Source organism: Rhinoderma darwinii, chromosome 2 (genome assembly GCF_050947455.1).
Source record: "Rhinoderma darwinii isolate aRhiDar2 chromosome 2, aRhiDar2.hap1, whole genome shotgun sequence".
Classification (NCBI taxonomy): Eukaryota; Metazoa; Chordata; class Amphibia; order Anura; family Rhinodermatidae; genus Rhinoderma; species Rhinoderma darwinii.
Genome location: NC_134688.1, coordinates 73,469,911 through 73,492,202, shown reverse-complemented (window position 1 = coordinate 73,492,202; position 22,292 = coordinate 73,469,911). Strand labels below are relative to the sequence as shown.

At 40.9% G+C, this 22,292-nt stretch overlaps 1 protein-coding gene across 1 annotated transcript in view; it reads left to right on the top strand.

The window, feature by feature from the left end:
- The window catches only part of FOXO1 (forkhead box O1), a 61,524-nt gene extending 48,924 nt beyond the window's left edge, over positions 1 to 12,600 (top strand). Inside the window, exons 2-3 of the mRNA XM_075851749.1 lie at positions 5,348 to 6,665; positions 7,900 to 12,600. Coding sequence (XP_075707864.1) covers positions 5,348 to 6,655 — 1,308 coding nt within the window. The 3' untranslated portion in view covers positions 6,656 to 6,665; positions 7,900 to 12,600. The remainder of the gene's footprint in view (positions 1 to 5,347; positions 6,666 to 7,899) is intronic.
- The last annotated feature ends 9,692 nt before the right edge of the window (positions 12,601 to 22,292 follow it).

Below are 22,292 nucleotides of genomic sequence, written 5' to 3'. Positions count from 1 at the left end.
TATATGTGTGTGTGTATATGAAAATCTTATTCGGCCTTATTCAGGCTAGCATGTCGGTTTTGTGTCCGCAAAAAAACTGACCGTATTTAACACAGTTCAGCTTTTAATGTCGGTGTTGGTACACGTTTTTTTTTTTTTTTTTTAATTTTTTCCTCAACATTTCTTTAGCCACTGTTTAGTGAAACAAGGACAGCACATGGATGAAGTCCGTGTGCGGTCTGTGATTTTCACGCACCCATATGCTTCAATGGGCGACGTGGCCCGCAAAAACGGACCAGACTAGGACATGCAGCAAGTTTCACTCAATGCAAACATGCTGTGTGAAAAATCATGGCTGTCTGAATAGCCCCATTGAATTGCCATTGTCAATGTGCTGTCCGGTTTTTTTAACGGACAGCACACGGATGTATAAAACGTTCGTCTAAATAAGGCCTTAAAGAACAATTTCATTTTTCCCATTTATCAGGCTCCTTCCACCCACCCCCCTCTCCAAAATGTTCACTTACTCTGAATTTACTGCTTTTTTGGTCTCCTCAACAAGATGGACTTTCATCTCACTGAGGGATCAGGTTACACTCTGCCCATAGAAGTCTATTTGGAGGGGGGAGGAGGAAAACCGAGAGAGACATACAGATGCTGCTGCAGCTTCTAGTGAGTGCTATCTTACCCTAGTTCTGTAGTGTGTGTGTGTGTGTGTGTGTGTGTGTGTGTGTGTGTGTGTGTGTGTGTGTGTGTGTGTGTGTGTTCTCAAAGACAACAGAGAATGAGAGCCTGCAAAGGGGGATAACTGCTAAATAATGAAGAATACAAGTCCTATCATGGCCAGAAAGTGTTTATTAGTTGTGTACACACATGTGACCGCTTCTTCTGAAAGGTTAAGTGCACTATAAATGACCAATTGGCCTCTGCTACATTTTTATGGTGCTTTCATGAAGCGTTAATGCCAAGGCCGCTGGATTTAGCTTCACAAGCTGAAGGCTCTATTCATTTAGTACATTCTTTTTTCCTTTCCCACATTCCTGAGCATAATTCTGCGAAGCACGAAATGCAACCTCACCTAAGACACCCTCTTTCTCGTAGCCGTGGGCATGTCTGACACTAACCGACCTCAAACAAATAAACTGATCCTTTTATCAAGCACTTAATAATTTGTGTGACTTCAGGCCTGCCTGTATTTGCTAGTGAAATTCTCCATGCACACTATGGAAATCTCTTGAAAGAATATTTCTATCAACAAATGTGTTTTCACAGAGGCTGAGATCACATGACCCTGAAGTTACCCATGTCCTCAATCTATAGAAATAAGTGGAGTACTGCTTAGCTCATGGGCAGCGTCACAGGACCGTCCTTCTTTTTTTTTTTTTTTTTTTTTTTTTTTAAATGTCAAATTTTTATAGTTCACGTAGAATTGTGATTGCAGAAAACTATTCCATTTACTGAATGTACTTGTTTTGCTTTATATCGTTTTATAGGTTCAAGAGACTTTTTGCTGTCAGGTCCTACCTGCTGCTGAGGAAGACTGCTCAAAAAAACTATGTAGTTGCTTCCAATTTACTTTGGAGAGGGGGGGGGGGGCACATGTCCCCCAACATTTTCCCCCAACATCTGATTATAAAACAACAAATTAAATCTTTAACCCCTTAATGACCGCCGATACGTCTTTTTACGGCGGTCATTAGTGGGCTTTATTCTAGAGCGCCGCTATTCTACGTCGCTGCTGTAGAATAAAGTAAACAGAGCAGGGAGCCGTCAAATCTCCCTGCTCTCAGCTGCCAGAGGCAGCTGAGGGCTGGGGGCGTCCCTGCTCTGCCGGGTGAGATCGATATTAGTATCGATCTCGCCCGTTTAACCCTTCAGATGCGGTGCACAATAGCGAGCACCGCATCTGAATGGTTTTGGAGAGAGGGAGGGAGCTCCCTCTCATCTCACTGACACCCGGCGATAAAATCGCCGAGTGTCTGTGTCTTCTATGGCAGCCGGGGGTCTAATAAAGACCCCCAGGTCTGCCTGGAGCGAATGCCTGCTAGATCATGCCGCAGGCATGACCTAGCAGATGCCTGTCCGCTTTAAACGGACAGGCAGTAATACACTGCAATACAAAAGTATTGCAGTGTATTATAATAGCGATCGGAGGATAGGGAAGTCCCCTAGTGGGACTAGTAAAAAAGTAAAGTTTAATAAAGTTAATAAAAAAAAAAGTGAAACAAAAAAAATGAAAACCCCACTTTTTCCCCTTACAAAATGCTTTACTATTAAAAAAACTACAATAAAGCAAAAAAGTTACACGTATTTGGTATCGCCTCGTCCGTAACGACCCCGACTATAAAGCTGTTACATTATTTAACCCGCACTGTGAACGCCGTAAAAAATAAAATAAAAAACAATGGAAAAATTGCTGTTTTCTGTTAATCCTGACTTTAAAAAAATGTGATAAAAAGTGATCAAAAAGTCGCATCTACTCTCAAATGGTACCAATAAAAACTGCAAGTCGTCCCGCAAAAAACAAGACCTTATACAGCTATGCCGACGCAAAAATAAAAAAGTTACAGCTCTTTGAATGTGACAATGTAAAAATGTAAAAAATGGCTTGGACATTAGGGCCCAGAATGCAAGCAGGGGGAAGGGGTTAAATATTAAAATCTAGTTGTATGTCTTGTTCTGACCGATGGAATGTTTAGCAATCGGAACATTATAAATTAAGATTGTTAACCTTTGCGCAGAGACTTGCTAGTTAGGCTCTGCACATCATGTTTTTGAACTTAGTTTAGCGTTGTATGTTGGGAAAGCTACCGACGCACTCTGAACGTGTCCATAGGACTCTGTTAGGGCCTGTTCACATCAGCGTTTGGGTTCCGTTAGATCCTTCCGTCAGGCGAACCCATCAACGGAAAGGCAAACGAAAGCCATAGCTTTCCATTAGCATTACCATTGATTTCAATGGTAATGCTTCTGTTGCTAATGGTTTCCGTTTGTCTCAGTTCCATAAGATTTCAGGTTTTTTTGGCGTAATCAATAGCGTAGTCGACTGCACTATTGATTTAGTCAAAAAAATGGAAACCTTGCGGAACGGAGACAAACGGAAACCATTAGCAACAGAAGCATTACCATTGAAATCAGTGGTAATGCTAACGGAAAGCTATGGTTTTCGTTGATGGCTTCCCCTGACTGAAAAATCTGTCTGAACCCATCAACGGAAACCCAACGCTGATTTGAACACATACTTATTCTGTCGGAGGCAAAAAGTTTATCCTTTTGACCTCTGTGTGGTTGGTATACATCAGTATACCTTTATATTCGAGGATAGAATAGTGTAGTAGATTAGGCTTTTCCATCCTGCGGGATCCCACAAAGAAATGTAAACTTTGCAGTTTTAAGTTTTTTTTAATAAGGGATTCTTTGGGTGACGTGTGGCATATGTCACAGATGTACGCCAAACGTATAGGTCATATACGTTATGAAAAGCTATTGAAAGTCTGTTAAATGTGCACCATTAAACGGTTTGGTAACAGATGCCACTGTTACGGCATCTGCCACCGCCTACGTTCTCTATGTATGTGTCAAATATGACGGCCCTGCAAATATGCACAGGCCCTTAACCTGAAGGTTGTATGAGGTTAGAAAAATCCGGTATTGCACTATCATCTTCATGATTTTCTAGTGGTACGCAGATGGCCTCCATGCCTGCAGTGTCCTCTACATCTTGATGGTCACTTGCATCTTCTCCTATGGTGATGAACCGGTAACATTAGAGGGGATATGGGGAGTAGGACCCCTTGTTTCAGTAACACGGTGGCCAACGATCTCTCTCGTTTGGAAATGACCGGTTCATTCAGGACGTTAGCTGCCAGACCCCAATGTGGCTAGTGCCCTTATTCTGTGTATAGAGTATGTAGAATATGTTGTTATGGTGCTAGTTGTATGTATATTCCAGTCAAAGATATCATTGGATATTTTTAATAACCTGCTGGCTCTGGAAACGGGAATTTGTATAATGAGCCAAGCAGACTCTTTCCTGTGAGGAAATTTAGCCTTAACACCACTTTAAAATATAATTCTTTTTTGGCTGCAGTGTAAATGTGACCCCAGACGTCCTCTCTGTAGTAGTTCTGGTTTAGGACACTTGAGTAATTAGCAAAGAGAAAATTCTTTAATGGACGAGTTAGTATAACCTGTCTGCACATGGTGTATGGTCCGTGCCCTGTCCAGATGGTCAGGGAATACACAGACCTATATCTAATTTAGTATTAAATCAAAGTGATCTAAAAAAGTACTTGCATCCGCTTTTTACCACGAGTCCGGCTTCAAAAACCCCTGGCTATCTAGCCCGGACTGCGGGAGAGGAAATGTATTGCATGTCGGTCATTGAAATGACTAGCCGTCCATGTAATACATAGATGGGCAGCAGCGCTCTTCTCTGCCTCAGAGGGACTTAAATGACCTCCGGCATGTGAGAGGCGTTGTAATGAGAGGAGTAGACTGTATGGACAAACTTTTATACGTCTGTATCCAAGATCAGTGCTTGGACGGAAGTTATAAAATCTCTCTTTTACACCAATCATAGCTGCACATTATTTAGTTTTTTGTTTTTTTTTTCTCTTCTTATATCGGGATATGTTCACAGGGTATTAAGTTGAAGTTGAATCTGCCTCAAAAATTCTGCACGTTTCCCACGTATATGTTGTATGTAGATTTCAAAATATACTTTGGTTTTGACCTTTTTACTGGTTTTTGTTTTTTTGTTTTATTTTATGTTTTTTGGGGGGTGTGGGATACCTCTGTATTGAATAGCATAGTCAACTACAGTTAAAAAAATAAATAAGTAAAGGGCATGCCATTTCATACCTCCATGACCTTTTCCAAGTAAGGCTATATGCACACCTTGCAGAATTTAATGTGAAAAACCGCAGAAATCTCTGCAGGTAAACTCGGCATTTAATATTGCTTTTTATTTATTTTTTTTCCAATTCTTGTTTTTTTTTTGTGTGCCGTATTTATATTTTGATGTGGAAACAGGTGCAGATTTTATGCTGCATATATTGGTGTGTTTTTATAAACCTGTTCGATACAATTCTGAGACGGAAACTCAAGATAAATTGACGTGCTGCAGATTTTAAAATGCAGAAATTCTGCAGCATCAAGATCAGTTTACCTGAAATCTAATTTTCTTTGGTGGTACTGTTACATCAATGGACCCTATGGATAAGCTCGGCATATGCAGACCGTGTGAGCTCCACCTTAACTTTATTGCTCTATAAGAACACTTGTAGAATTATTACTGTACTCTGATAATAAGCAACATTTGGTTTTATACACAATAATGATATATTATGTGTTTGGTTTTTTTCAGAATTCAATTCGGCATAACCTGTCCCTTCACAGCAAATTTGTGCGGGTACAGAACGAAGGGACTGGTAAAAGTTCATGGTGGATCCTAAATCCAGAAGGTGGAAAGAATGGTAAATCCCCAAGAAGACGAGCTGCCTCTATGGATAACAACAGCAAGTTTGCAAAAAGCAGAGGAAGGGCAGCTAAGAAAAAAGCCGCCCTACAGTCGGGTCAAGAAGGCAGCGGTGATAGTCCTGGGTCACAGTTCCCGAAGTGGCCGGGAAGCCCTAGTTCACACAGCAATGATGACTTTGAAGCGTGGAACACATTTCGGCCAAGAACCAGTTCCAATGCAAGTTCAATCATGCCAGAGGAAGAAGATCTTGGAGATGCTGATGTACACAGTCTCGTGTATCCTCCTTCTTCTACCAAATTGGCATCTACTTTGCCAAGTCTGTCAGAGATTGGAAACTCGAATATGGAAAATCTTTTAGATAATCTCAATCTGTTATCTCCAAACACCTCATTGACTGTTTCAACACAGTCCTCACCTGCCTCAATGATGCAGCAGCAATCTGGTTATTTATTTACATCACCAGACACAAATATGGGATCACCGGATCCTGAATTCAGAAAATATACATATTCTCAAGCTGGCATGAACTCCTTATCACAGATGTCTATGCAAAGTGTTCCAGACAGTAAATCTGCCTATAGGGCTGTGGGCCCATACAATGTTCCAGCTGGACTTCTAAAGGAACTGCTCACCACTGATTCTTCGCCACATAATGATTTGTTGGCCTCGGAGTCTGCAGTTTCTCAAGGTAGCAGTAGGGTCCTGAGTCAGAATGTGTTGATGGCCTCTAATTCTGGAATGTCTACATATGGCACCCAGGCACCCCATAACAAAATGAACACCATTTCCCATGCACATCGACAGCATACCCAGCAGAACCCCATGAATGGTCGTGCCTTGTCCCATGCTGGGAGTACCATGACTCACAGTGTGGGCATTAGCCGCTTATCAACGGTGAAAACTTCATTACAAGTGCCTATGACTCAGCCCCTTCAAATGCCCGGCATGGGCTCTTATCCTATGAATAGCTGTAATGGCTATGGCAGAGTTGGCATAGTCTCTATCCACCAGGAGATGCTGCCTAGTGACTTGGATGGCATGTTCGTTGAGCGCTTGGACTGTGACATGGAGTCCATTATTCGGAATGACCTCATGGAAGATGGAGAAGCAGATTTTAACTTTGATAGTCTCTTATCAAACCAAAGCTTTCCTCATGGTGTCACAACCACCACACACAGCTGGGTATCGGGATAAAGACAAAATTGTAAGTATGCAGCCTGTGTGTATAGTCTTATTACATATGTCTGTTATCTTACATCTGTATACAGCTTTACCCATAGCAATATGGTTGCAAAAAAAATATGCATTGTAGGTAACTTTTGTTCTTCACAATCTGAAAGGCCATCCTGATTCAGATCATGTGGTGTCATTTCTAAAATTTGGGGAAATTTCATTTTAAAGGGTTGGTTTCATGAAGACCATTTTTTTTTTCTTCCCACAAAGCTGACTCGGCGATCAGGTGTGGTTTCTGAGGGAAGTTGCAGCCAGTTATATATTTGCAGGGGGAAGCTATTATGACATGTCGGCCATATTGACCGCCCTATGGCTTCCATATTCTCTAATAGGGCATATGTAAAAGTGTTGAATTTTGTGAGACAAAACCTTAAAATCGACATACAGCTTACATCGACATCTATATATACATACAGTTTACACATTAAAACATTTTCGATGTAGTGTCTGATTTTAAAGATCCCCTTATAAAAGCCAACTGGCTTCGGGCTGAAAGGGTTTAATTTACGCAGATGTGCCAGTCTATCGCGCAAACATATGGTACATTATTATTCTTTATATTTTATTTTTCCATCTTCTACTATTACACTTTTTTTTTCCTGATCGGAGCGCACATTGCCTATATAAGGGAATTGCTGTATATTCAATGGATTTCACTAACGTGATCCTATAGAATTTTTTAACATTTGCTCATCATTTTGAGACCATTCGTATAACCAGTTCCTGATATGTTCTTATGTTGTGCTCATCGGGATTTCTTATTTCTGTCCCTGGTCCCATTTTAAAAGCTTGAGTCGTTTTTGTTCCTTGTTGTACGGCTGCGGAAAGTGTCATGACCGAGATACACTGGAACGAAGGGCACATCTGTAGGCATTATTACTAGAGCACCCTAAACACCCTTGTCTTTTATGAGCCATGATGTAATAGTGACAACTCTATGAATCACACGGTTTAATGGCTTATTCCAGTCATACGATTCTGCCTTCTTTTGGTGTAACATATTGCTATATCTAATGTCTGCTGATTTTGCACTAATGGTTAACGTTTACTTTATGGACGAGGCATTCAGTTTCAAGGATAAAATAAAAAAATAAAAATAATGTTACGTATTGACTATCGTTTTATATTTATTTGAATTCCATGTAAAACTATACTGTTGGAAACCTGGTCAATCTTAGGTGCTAATCTTCTTATTTTTATTTTAGGCGGCATTGCCATAAAGACAGTGGAAGACGTCTCCAAAGATGCTATTCTCCTGGTCTGGGTTGCTTTTTTTTTGTTTTTTGTTTTTTTTTCAAGACTGAAGAAATACGGAAATGTCCCAGTGTACGCCAGTGACGTGCTGCTCCTGCATCTCTATCACTATAAAGTGCCAAACTGACTAGAAAATCTATTGGGGAATATAAACAGCCTGCATTGTTGTTGCCATTCGGGTGCTTGTATGAGCAGTAAAGCAATGATGACTTTATGGTGTCGTGTACCCGCTTTTTACTCTAGGTGCTTGCTGTGGATGTGAGATCTGCTCAGCAGTGGGGCTTTTCGCTTATATCGTTCTATATTCAAGACTGGAAGCTAAATAAGTCCCTAATGCACTAAGTGCCCTAACAAGAGGCATAAAGAGCTATCGCCAGCAATTTTTTTTTTAAAATGCGACCTGTCTCTTTGGTAACTGCCAAATGTATGTTTAGTGGCAACAGTCTAATTTATTTACATTCCGAGCTAATGGGGTTCTCCCTGTTATTGGACCAACATATACATAATCCAGGGTTGGTGCTAGTAGTGTGTTAAAAAAAAAACATAACTTATCTGCCCTACAAATTTTTTGCAAAGTTTGATAAAAAAAAAAAAAACATACAAAAAAAATAAATCTGGAATGTGTGTTCCAGTGCAGAGAGTTTTTTCATTTTAAGCCTATTTTATTTGATGGAGATGGAGCTCTAATATCGGCTTTATTACCACAATGTCAGAGCATCCTTGGTTAAATTCCATGCTAGGTAATGGAATCAAAATGTGTTGCACCATTTTGGATTCATTCTCCAACACAGATTTTGGAACAAGTGAAAGCTTATATGCAGTTAACAGCCCAGACACCCACCTCATGCAGTGTTACCTGTGCACAGTATTTCACTGCACTCTTCAATTTGTCAACCTTTGCTACCAAATTTTGTTTTTATTGTCCCAATGCTTACAAAATGACACATGAAAGCAACTTTTCAAATGGTTTTTAATTTGAAAAATGTCAGACCATTTTTTTCCTACTGCTCCTATGTGTCGCCACAGCAACAGACTACAAACAAACTCTGTGAAGTCAGATGGAAGGGAGTGTGACTGCAGGATCAGTCTTTGACTTCTTGCTAATACACTTCTTTGGTAGGTTAGCAAGAAGCAGGGAACAGAACAGATGCAAGTGAGTATGAATGTAGCATCAGACTACACTTGGTTTTTGTTGTCTGTTACCATGGATATATTCATAGTTTTTATTCGGAGCCGAGAACACAAAACAATTACATTTTCCGTCAAGACTGTTTGCAAAGTTGCTTTAAATATAATCTTTGATGCATTTGAGCAATAAAGAATTAGTTGTTAACGTGTACATAGCCGTGGATGCAAAATTTTGATAAATCTCGATCTTGGACTCCGCCATGCTCTGGCATTTATGTATTTTTGATTTTTCAACATATAGTGCCTGGGTTGAATAGCTCTCTGCCTAAATTCGAGCACATCTTGGAACAGCATTATGTTGATCCAATTTAAGGGTTCAACCTACAAGCAGTAAACTATACAGACAATGGGCTACGTCAGATTTTGTAAAAAAAAAAAAAGTGTTTTTAATATCTATGTATAATTGTTTTATCTCCATTTTTTTCTGTTTTAGGTAAATCATTGTCGATTATCATGTTTGTTTGAACTTTGCCAGCATTCTAGAATCCCAGATAGCGCAAGAGCATTCAGTATTTCATTGTGTGCTATGTACCAGCTTTTGTACCTACAGGATTTGGGTGCTTTCCTTCCCCCCCCGTGTTTAATATTTTCATGAATGGAAAAATGGAGGAAGTCTTGTAAATAAGAATTAAATACTTTCTTCATTTTGCCTTAAAAGAATTCTATAATTTTGTACCGCTTGCTTCGGGGAGAATCAAGACTTTGCATTTACATGTATAAAATCCCTCCTCCCTTCGAGCTTCTGTTATAATAAATTTAATACCATAGCACTGCTATGAAATAAACGGGCAACATTTGTGGTCCCGGCCAAAGAATGAGACCTGTAGGCGCAATGTTAGTGAAGAAGTGTTTGCCATCTCTTGCTGTAAAAGTTTTTGCTTTTACTCGCTGGAACTGAAGTAGAACGTTGCTTTATTTTCCAGAGGTCCTCTTGTTGTCTTATAAATTCAAAGCACCATTATTCTGTATTACGTTTCCAAGGACCGTACTTACATGCTGCTTTATATACCGGCATAACTTAATCTGCAGCTGTACTTGGCATATGCTTCGTTTATAGGTATGGAATACTTACTCCACCCCATTCTGCAGCATTGTAATCCCGTTTTTCCTCTTAAATCCAATTTATTGCTTTAGAGGTGCCCTGATACTGTTGGACAACCGGGTGAGTTTCCAACAAAATGGCTAATGTAAGTGTTGATCAGGAGCTTGGAAAATAGCTTTCCCATTATTAGCACCCTCAGCCATTCAGCAGAGCTGAGAGGGATCACATGACCTTCTTCCAGGCCCTGGATTAGCATTTTGAGGCCCATTCATTGGGTGCACGTGCTCACACTAGTTTGGCTTTGGTAAGACCGCCTAAGATGCCTTTTTAAAGGGTTCTCCAGGATTAGAAAGGCCTGGGCCATTGTGCCTCCGCCTTCTGGCTTTCTAGCTGTTGCCCAACTGCAACTGTCGGGCTTTAAGAGTGGTAGTTTTGCAACAGCTGGAGGGCCACGGGTTGGAAACCTGTCCTGCAGAGCTATATTTTGAACTTGGGCCCCTACTTTTTCTCAATGATGCGCACCAATGACTGACTGTTCTTTTCACTTTTTTTTCTTTTGGGTATAAAAAAGTAAAATACTTCATTATTGCTTAAAAAAAATACATCCTTTTAAAAACTGGAGCAACTTTCTACATACATTTTGTATAGAAATGTATATAGAATTTAGCTGTAAAGACATTTCTGTATCTGAGCAGGGAACTTATGTTTCCATATACAATAAAATTTTAGGGTAAGGCTTAGTTCACATCTGCGTCGGGGTTCCGTCAGACCTTTCCATCAGGGGAACCCAAAAACGGAAACAATAGCTTTCCATTTGCATTACCATTGATTTCTACTACGCTATTGATTCCGCCGAAAAAAAAACGGAAACCTTACGGAACGGAGACAAACTGACACAATTAGCAATGGAAGCATTAACATTGAAATCAATGGTAATGCAAACGGAAAGCTATGGTTTCCGTTCATGGGTTCCCCTGACAGAAAGGTCTGATAGAACTCTGACGCAGATGTGAACGTAGCCCAAGCCTCCCTGCTCTTGTTTTAATGACTAATTCAGTAGGTGCGCTTTCCTTTTTTTTCTTTCATTTATGCAAAAACACTAAACATGGTTATATGACAAACTTTATAGTTACATTTGATATGTTACTTAAAGCGTTATTTCCAGTATCAACAATTACCACATATCCACAGGATAGGTTGTCCGATTCCTGAAGGCCCCAACCGATTTGTCAGAACCTAAGACTTTGAAAGGACAGGTGGTTGAGCAGGTTTGCTGCTGCTCCATTCAAAATCTATGGGACTGATGGAAACAGCCGAATACAGCGCTCAGCTGTATCGGTCAGTCCCATAGTCATTGAATCGAGCAGCGGGCGCATGCTCTATTCAAGCTCTTCCTCGCAGTGGGGGATGCATCGGTGAGGCACAGGGGCTCGATCACCGTTCTCTCAATCAGTGGGGATCAAAGCGGTGAGACCTCCAGCAATCAGACATCACCTATCCTGTAGATAGGTGATAATTGTCGATTTTGGAACAACCCCTTCAAAGCAACATGATCTCCAGCGCAGAAGACCCAACCTGTGCCCAAATGTGGATTGTAAAGATTTATCTATGCAGCATCTCGGCCCTGCTCGTACCATTCTAATGTCGTGTTCCCTTGTCAGTGGAGATTCCTTGTTTTATTAGTACTGTGTGTAATGTTTAGTTAGGCATAGATTGGTGCAGTTCTTGATGTTTCAGTAAGCTAAAGTCCTTGCTTTAATGCAAGCTTGTTACCTATGTGAACTTATTATGTGGCCAACTAGTGATCATGCCTGAATTTTGTCCTGCGTGTGCAGACATCTCGCCAGTAGTTTGTAACTGGACACATTGTGTACTGTGCAATATATTCCCTAAGCAAGCTGTTAAGTTTTGCACCAACTCATATGGGCTTAAGTGATCTTTGTCTACAAGGATCTAAGTGATTTAAAGATGCTCTCTCACCAGATTATAAGTGCCCTATCTCCTACATAATGTGATCGGCGCTGCAATGTAGATTACAGCAGTGGTTTTTATTTAGAAAAACAATCAATCTTGATGGAGTTATGACCAATTTTAGATTTATGCTAATGACTTTCTTAATGCCCAACTGAGCATGTTTTACTTTTGACCAAGTGGGCGTTGTGAATAGACATCGCGTCCTGGCTGGAAGCGATGTCTATTCACTCTCCCAGACACTTCAGTAACGTTAATGTGTGAGTATGTGACTGCACATAGTGAACAACACAGGATCACGATGTGCTGAATAAATGTATGGAGATAAGTGTATGACGCTGATTGGTCCGCATCATACACTTCTCTATACAACACAGACCTGGTCAAAAAGTAGACAACTGGGCGTGTTTTTATTAAGAAAGTCATTAGCATAAATCTAAAATAGGTCATAACTCTGTCAAAATTGGTTGTTTTTCTAAATAAAAAAACACTGCTGTAATCTACATTACAGCGCCGATCACATTATGTAGAAGATAGGCCACTTATAATGTGACAGTGCCTCTTTAAGAGCATTTCCCCTAAGGCCTTGTTCACGCAGTTCAGATTTGCTGCCGATTTTGCATGTATTTTTAAAGCCAAAACCAGGAATGGTACCTAAACAGAAGAAATTATATAAAGGAAGGCCTTAAAGTGTCTCACCTCCTGGATCCAATTCTCGTTTTGGCTTTAAAAAAAATCTGCATCAAACCTGCTCTGTGTGAAAAAGGCCTTAGCGTCCTTTTACACGCGCCGATAAATCTGTAAAATCGTTGATTTAGCGAGTCGTGGATGCTTTAAAGACATGCATTTATGTGTAACAGACGTGTGTTTTCCTTCGATCGCTTGGCTTTCGACCAGCAATTCCACACCTGCTGTCGTCTGCTTACCACAAGCAGATGTCTGCTTACTCGAGGGGATGTACTGCACCCACCAACGAGATTTTTAGGTCCCCATAAAAAAAGATCAACCACAAACCAGCAATTTCTTGCTGATCCCGCGGTCGTTGCACGTTGGTTGCAAATTTTTACTCGATATTACGATATTTTTTTTTACACTTTTTTTACAAATTGTGTAAATGCCTCCTAACTCAAAACCTGAACATTCAGATATGATTAGGGTTGAGCACGATGCCTACAAATGGCGGGAGGGAGGGGAGTGTCTATGAAGCAGAGATCTATGTTGTGTTTTTCAGGGTCCATGCACTTTAAGACTAGGTTCACACATGGTGTTTTAGCAGCAGCATCTGGATGTTCTGAGTGAATAGAAAAAACTTTCCGTTCACCGAATGAGGCACTTTTATCAAACTAAATGTGGCTTATTGAGTGTTAGAAATAATGGCATAAGTAATGTAGTTTTAAATCTTGTATTGCACAATGTACAACAGATTTGAAAAAAAAAAAAAATTCGTTAAAAGGCTGAACAACTCAGTTCTTGCCCTAAATTTACTATGGACAAACACCATTTTGTAAAATTTTTATTTTTTTTGCATTTTATTTATCGGCATAAAAGGGGTTGTCCAGGTTCGGGGCTGTTTTTGTTTAGTTTTTTTTTTTATACGGAAGACCTAAACACAGTACAGGTCATCAGTTTATGATGTGAGGGTGAAACACCTGGACCCCGCACCGATCAGATGTTCCGGAGGCAGCTGGAAGTTATGCAGGATCGGTGCCGGAAGCAGAAGGCTCCAGTCACTGTGTAGTGGCCGTGTTGGATTACTGCAGCTCTGCAACTATTCGCTTGAACATGGAGCAGAGCTGCTGCATGGCCGCTATACTGTGACCGGAGCCATACTGGATAGGCCATCAGTATGAAACGTCTGCCAGCCTGGACAACCCCTTATACGATTGTATAAGGGAGAGATGTATCTAGTATGCTGTGAGTTATGCCATAAGTAGTCAACACCTATTTTATAAATCAAATAACTTTTATCGTGTGTGTGTGTGTGTGTGTGTGTGTGTGTGTGTGTGTGTAGATTTTTTTGGAGCTGGTTTTTCTATTGACACAATGAAAAACGACTCAAGAAGTGACATGCTACTACTTTTTACGGGGTGGTTTTTTTAACGTGCCGATTTTCCCATTTGAATTCAATGGGCAGTTGTTTGTACGTACGTGTTCAGCTACCGTTTTTCAGGTGTTTATGCCCCAAATACGCCTGAAAACAAAGTGTGTGAACATACCCTTAGGCTACATTCACACGGGCGTAACAGATTCACGCGTGAAACGTGTGTGAATCTGGTCCGTGTGTGATGTGTTAGGCATCAGTGTGCTTTTAAAATGACTTTCAATTGAATTGATGCGCAAATCACGCACCGCACACAGATGTGAATCAGTGTGTGGTGCGTGGTTTCACGCACCCATTGACACCCAGTGTCTGTCAATAAGTTTTGATCCCTGACTAACGAGCTGCCCTGCAAGGGTTTAAAAAATTAAAAAATATAATTTTGACTCCTTGACCCGGCAGAGCTAATAAGCCTGCAACAAACAGCGCCATAGATCACTGCTTCCTAGATGGTATAACTGGAAAATTGTGCTGAACCCCAGTTTATAGGTCTGACCAATATAAATTTGCACTTGTTAAACCACTGGAAAAAAGAAAAAAAAGCGATCGGTGCATTAACTGATGTTTTCTTTTAATTTTAAAATTGTTAAATCCCTTAATTTATGATTGATTTATATATATTTTATGTTGTTTATGCCACACAGTGGTTCATGCAAGCAAATCTATTCTGACATTTAGTTTTTCCCGGTTTTTCAAACATCATCCATTCAACATGGTCAATAAATCCGCAATATCTGTAATGGTGGCATGTAAAAACTGCTTTCTTCTGTTGTATTGCAGCATTTTCATGTGTTGTTTTTTTGTTTTTTTTTGTTTTTTTTTTCCCTTTTTAATTAATGATTTCAATCTGCAGACAAGTGCCTGATGTATTTACAGACACAAGAACAATCTGTTGTATGAAGCCATAAATGTATATAAATTATGCTACAAATGACTGTCCTCTGCTTGTTTTGTCTTTTTATTTTTGAGAGAACCACTACAGTACATTGTAAAGAAGAAAAAAAAATGCAATGTAGAAATATTCTCCATCCCAAATTTTAAAGGGCTTTTCCAATCTTTAAAAATTGTGTGCAGATTTATTGTAGTAAGAAGTCGCATAAGCCCCTTTGACCCGGGCCGCTCCGGCGAACGAGCGCACTTTCGAACACTTGTTCCTGATCATTACATAAACATGCCCAGAAATCAGCTGACAAATGGATCACAACTTTTAGGCATCATTTACACGAGCGTAATATACGCGCGTGCGATTCACGCTTGTCGTACGCACCTATATTAGGCTATGGGGCAGTGCAGACAGTCCGTGGGTTTTGCGCAGCGTGAGTCCCCTGCGTAAAACTCACGACATGTTCTATATTTCTGCACATCACGCACCCATTGAAGTCAATAGGTGCGTGAAAACCACGCAGGTCGCACGGAAGCACGTCTGTGCGAACTGCGTGTTTCGCGCAACAGCTGTCAAACTCTGAATGTAAACAAAAGCACCATGTGCTTTTCTGTTTACAAACATCCAAACGGAGTGTCAAAATGATGGCGGCTGCGAGAATCTTGCAGCCGCGCATCATACACTGATGACACACGCAGCTGTTAAGTGCCTTTTGCGCACTCAAAACGCTGTGTGTTTTCCGTGCGCAAAACGCACAAGCTCGTGTAAATCGGGCCTAATCACATATTTGATGTGGGCATAAAATTCATTGGTTGTTGGCAGCACATCTACAACCCCCCGATGTAAATAGGGATGTGTCGCCAACGATAATAAAACGGCATGTTCCCTAATAATCGGTCTACGGAATGTCACACATCACATGCCTGTTCTCCACTGCTCCCTGGTTCTTACTCCGTCTCTGGAGAGATCGTGTTGCAAATGCTGGGCAGCATTACATGATGATCATGCCCTAGCAAAACGAAAATGCTGCTGCACAGAGCTGGGCATAATAATGAAGATTATAAATGACTACTGAGCTAGAGGTACTGTCTGGTTTTGTTTTTGTTTTTTTTGCCCCTTCCCCCATAGGCTCAGATAACCCTCCTTAAAATTTGTTTTTGGGAAATGTTTAGTGGTCATTTTTTATAGTTGGGTATACTGATATTTAATTATACATATTGGGTTAAAGATATTACGACTGGCATCTCAAATGCCAGTCTTAAACTAATGTATGTCGGGGAAAAATGTACGAAATATATTAAGAGGTGCACAACGCCATGTCTTTTGTGCATCATTGACTGACCTGCAATAAAAATGCAAATCTGCACCAGCTATGAGCAGGTACAGATTTGTGCCATAACGTACGCGGGTGCTTTCCCCTTGGCGTTTTGCGCGCGTTGCAATGCCGTGTGTCATAAGTGAATGGTGCATGGCTGCGTGACTTTCACGCAGATGCCATCCTTATGACACGTGGTTTTGATGTTTAGAAAAAGAAATGAAGGAAGTGGTTTTTATTTTTTCCTTCATTTCTTTATCTACTGTTGCGCGAATGACGTGTGACACATGGAAGTGCTGCGTGTGATTTTCACGCACCCATTGACTTCAATGGGTCTGTGAGGCGCGAAAAACAGCCAAGTATAGGACATGTCGTGAGTTTTACGCAGCGGACATAAAATAAAAAAAGCTGCGTGAAACTCACGGACTGTCTGAACGGCCCCATTGACTAACATAGGTCTATGTGAAAATCACGCGTGTATCACGGACGTTAAATACGCTTGTGTAAATAAGGCCTTATAGATACTGTAAGCAATAAAAAATTGCATGCTAATACAATACACAGGCTTAATGTACTGGTGCATTATAGTTTAAAAAAAAGAGAAAAAAAAATCGATAAATAAAAAAAAAATCCCACAAAATACACTCTTTAAAATAATGTTTATTCTGTATACTGCAGGACATATAGCTTGTCTGAACGGTTAAAAAAAAAAAAAAAAAAGACAAAATAGCATTTCCTAATTTTTTTTTTATGTCCTGCAAAATAATACATTAAAAAAATAAAATATATACTGTAATGCCAACGTTGTCTGAGATTAATGGCTGGGAGGGGAAGAATATCTGAGCCAGTCAGATGTCTAACCAATACACTTACACGGAAACCTTAAATGAGAAACTGCACCTGACTTTTAGGGTGAAAATTGTACATTGTCCAATGGCAGAAGTATTGCACGCGATTGCTCAATTTCTTTAATTGCAAAATATTTTTTTAGGCCTTCATTGTAATGTTTTCCGGGAGCTGCAGAAATTACACGGCTAATGTGCCACAAATACGAAGTGGTTAGTGAATGGAGGGGTTGAGGCGCTGCTTCTGAAAGAGAAGGAAATAGACTGTCTGCCGTGTGTCCACCCTATGGTTTGAGGAGCAGGTTCTGAAGGAGAAGGGAAGACCGTCTGCTGTGTGTCAGGCACGTTTCCATGCCATATGCAGGGGGTCTTAGAAAGTGGAAGCTGCCAGGGGTCGCAGTGCCCAAATAAGTAAACTGACCCAACCCATGGGTAGCAAAGAGGACTGTCTGGAGGTAGCCCTGAGATGCAGGGGTTGTATGCATGAATTGTTCTAATTATACTTTAAGCTGGACTAGAGGCCAAAATAATTTCTAATGTCCAGGATAAAGACACCTCAGCATCTTATAGATATAGCAGTGCATTGTCCCCATATACGTTAATGTGGATGATGGCCCTGTATATACCCTGTAAAATGTAGGTGTTTCGGATATGGACCATAAACGGCTCCATCACAGTAGCATATAACACTGGGAAGAGGGTGCACCCCTGTTGCGTTCCACGGAAGAGAGGACATTTTTGTAAGATGTACCTGTTGACTTGTACCCTACAGGGTAGCCATACAAAAGCTGTGCCCATTTGATAAATGTAGGGCCAAAACCCATTCTACTCATTGATGCCTATAGAAATGTCCATACAATAGAAAGGATCACATTGTTGGCATATACGCAAAAAGTAGTAAGGGGGACTGAATCCAAAATCAAATAGTATGTATGGTGCAAGTCTTAGAGGCTCTGTCCCACTTACCCTAGAATAACAACTGTCAATGTCTGAATGGTCCAAAAAATTATTCTCGGCTTAAGAATTGTAGACTTCTATATCCTGAGGTGCTATGGGTTGGTAGAGGTTGTCTCTAGATCCTGGGATAAGGATAGTCAGAACCGTTTGATCAAGCATGAGTCCATTTCAATTGGAGATTTGGTAAAGTAGGTATATAGAATGATCCAATAAGGGATACAAACTCCACCAGGACATATTTAGAGTGTCCCATCACTCTCCTATCAGGAGTAACCAGGGATGTGACAAAATGGTTTAAGTGCTCTACTGGCCATTTAAGCAAAGCGTCTACCGCACTGCTCCCCTTGCTCAGAAAAATGGCTCTTTCACAGGGAATATGTGGAAGAAAAAGGAAGAGGACAAACAGCGCTCCCCTAAGGTAAAATTGTTTGGAAAAGATATGAAGAACAGTAGTAAAGTGAGCTGGTTTACTCGCCTAGTTTCGTTGTGCAAGTATAGTCACAACACTACTGTTTTGCATAGAAGACGACGATGATCTCTCTTTAGGTGCCGGCTGCCACCCACTGCTATCCCACGGGTGAAAGAAGGTAGAAGGGAGAAAAAGTGCAGCATTTGGGACACGGCGCCAGGCAGGTAAATTATTCAATGGATGTATATTGCTTAGGTATAGGTATTTTATTGTCAAACACTACACATTTCAGGTCCCTTCCTCAGGCTTATACCTAAGGAAACACAGCATGAGCAGTTTGGGGAGCCAAATCCTCCACTTTAGAAGCATAGACTCTACACAGGTCCTTCACTGTCGAGGCCAGCTTGCCTTACAGGCATCCAAGTTCCTCAAGATAGAAGCGTCTCTTGCATAATGTAGGAAAAATGAGTCCTGTTGTTCAACAAATTATGGAGAAGGGAAGGAGTCCATATCAAAACGGGTTCATTCCAGCAGAAGAGGAGAGAAAATAGAGCATAGTCTAAAAAGAAGGAAGGTAGGAGCAGGCAGCCACTCAGGAGATTAGATGTCTGGACATCAAGACAAGGTCAATACGGGGCAGATCCTTTTGAGGGGAGTGGCAGGAGATTCTATGGGAGGTGGGGCTAAGAACCCGTTACAAATCTGTCAAACAGGTCTTCTACCAGACATTGTAGACGTGAAGGAGCCTGCCCTACAGGCGGAGCACCGGTAAGATGAAAACCACCTAGGTTCTTACCAAAGGGCAATTAAAGTCCCCCTGCCAGATTACTGCTGGGGTACTATGGGAAATCAAAGCATATTTCTTTGTGCATTATGGGGAGGGGACATAGATTCTAAGGATAATAAGGAGTAGTTGTGAAAAATACAGTTAAAAAAAAAACAATCATTCCTGTCTGTTTCCACCCTATGGAGTAGAAAGTTTAGAGAGAATCTGAACAAAACAGACACCCCACTGGCACGAAAAGAGCACACAGAATGGTATACCCACCCTACCCATTGGTTCTTAAGGGTAACCGTTTTGAACTGGTTAGAGCATGTTCACACGCAAAATCAAAAACGGCTGAAAATGACACAGCTGTTTCCAAGGGAAAACAGCCTCTGATTTTCAGACAGTTTTGTAGCCGAAAACGTTTTTTGAGGCATTTTTCTAGACATTTTTGGAGTTGTTTTCTATTGACGCTATGAAAAACAGCTTCAAAAATGTCTCTAGAAGTAACATGCTCCTTCTTTTTACGGGCGTTTTTTTTACCTGCCGTTTTTTAAAACCATGGCGTAAAAAAATCCCTGTCTGAGCTAAACGCCGTTTTTCCATTAATTTCAGTGGGCAGATGTTTGTAGACATTCAGCTACCGTTTTTTTTCAGGCGTATTTTGAAGCGTTTATCCCCCAAAATACGCCTGAAAACACTGTGTGAACATACCCTTAAGATGGGTTTCTTGCAGTCAGATGATTTGAGATTCTTGGGCCCATAGGAATTTAAGCGCAAGGCCCCTAACATTCCAGGTAACAAATTAAATAGTTCTATCCGAGGCTGTCAGCTGCACAAAATGGAGAAGCCATGGGTTGGATTAATGAATAATGACCATCAGGTTAGCTTCAGGACGCTAGGAAAACCACACATAAAATAGTATGGCGTACATGACCAAGAGAAATATTGTAAAATCCCACCCGGTCTTCTCACCTCAACATGGCTAGATGAATAAACCCGAACAAAATTTCCATAAGGAAAAGGCATAAAATAGTACATTCAAGAGAACATAGTGGTTAAAGGGATATAACAGCGTTGCGAGTCATTATCTATCAGGTAGCCAAGGCACAGCGGCAATACCTGGCACCGTGGTGAGGTAGCAGTGCCTGGGTGACTGGATTCTAGACAGTTATACACCTCCTGGTGAGTGGCGAAATAAACAAGGACAATTTTAGGGGGTGGAAAACTGGGCAAATGCAGTTGTCAAGGAGCAATCTAATAGTGGAGAATTGAAATTTTCACTGCTATGAAGCACCAGGGGCTTTACTGTGACCCTATTTCCAACCAGAGAAGAGGTTTAAATTATGAGAAAAAATAAGTGCGGTTGTTGGCAATGAACTTAAGGCGAAATGGAAAAAGCATAGCATATGTGAGGCCAAGTTCCAAAAGACATTTCATGCTTGAGAATTGTGCCCTCTTGCATTGGACTTCCATTGAGAAGTCTGGTTGTACATGAGTACAATGGAATTGGCCTTTCTCTCAGAGCATGTAAGATGTCTGTGCTGCTGAATGGCCAATAGTACCTCTTAGGTGTCACTCTGGAGGTCATGAATGGAGTGACTGGTGCTGTAAGTTATGAACTTAGATGTGATGGATAACAGGTGGATCCTGCATGTCAGAGACATGCAAGACCCACTGTCATTGAACCCGTCAGGTCCGCGAGAACTGACAGATTCAGTGAATAGTGCTAGATAAAGCTGCTCTGTATAGGGAGTACAGAGCAGCTGTATCTGAAAAAGTAAAAATAATTTTTAATGAAAAGTCTTTACAAAGTTACACAAAACACACTGATGCACCTTTTTATTAAAAAAGAATGTTGCCTTTTAAAGGTTTACAAAGCCTTTAAGCCCAGGGTGAAAATTAAGTATTACAATAGCTACAAACATTAGGGGTACTAGGGTTGTGCTGATCTAGATGGTGCAATCCCTCAGGTGTGTCAAAGCATAGCACAAATTACCTAGTCCAGAATGTGACACACATGGTAGGGCTACGGCAGGCTCTAAGTCATAGAGTCTCCAGCCCAGAGGCTGGCTACCACGACAGCAGATACAGACCAAAAGGGGGGCCTATAGGCAATATAAATCCAAGATGGGGTCGACAGTCCGGAAACTAAGGTCTTACTGGTGACCTGCAAGTAAGCTTCCAAATCGGTGGAGTAGGGGTGTCACCTACAAGAGGCAGGGGAAACTGTATACAGGCAGTTTGTCAACTCAGCGGCCTGGCTCCGCCATCCACACCCCACCCATTGCATTTGCAATACAACAGCCCAGGTGGCACCACACATAAGGTGATTTCACATTGGAAACTATGGTTTTCACCAGTTTCCCTTTAATCTCCATAAAAAGTTGAGTAATTTTGTAAATACATTGCACTACTTATCTTTTACTGATTCTGAGTTACTGAATGCAGCCTCAGTGGTAAGCACTGCTGCCTTCCAGCACTGGGGTCCTGGTTTTAAAGCTCACCAAGGACAACATCTGCATTGAGTTTGTATGTTGTCCCCATGTTTGTGTGGGTTTCCTACGGGTACTCCGGTTTTCTCCCACACTCTAAAAAATATATAGATACGGATTTTAGATTGTGAACCCCAATGGGGACAGTGTATGAAGACAACCTCCGTACAGCGCTGCAGAATATTTTGGTGCTATATAAGTAATATAAATAATCAATCTCCTAGTAACTATCTCTTCCTCATTATTTGCAGAGCTTGCTCAGGTGATATGTATTCTGGGACATAGTATATTGTGCATATCTGTCAACCGATTCCAGATTGTGAATTGAGCTCTCGACTATAACACAGGATCAGTACAAGATAAGTAAAGTATTTG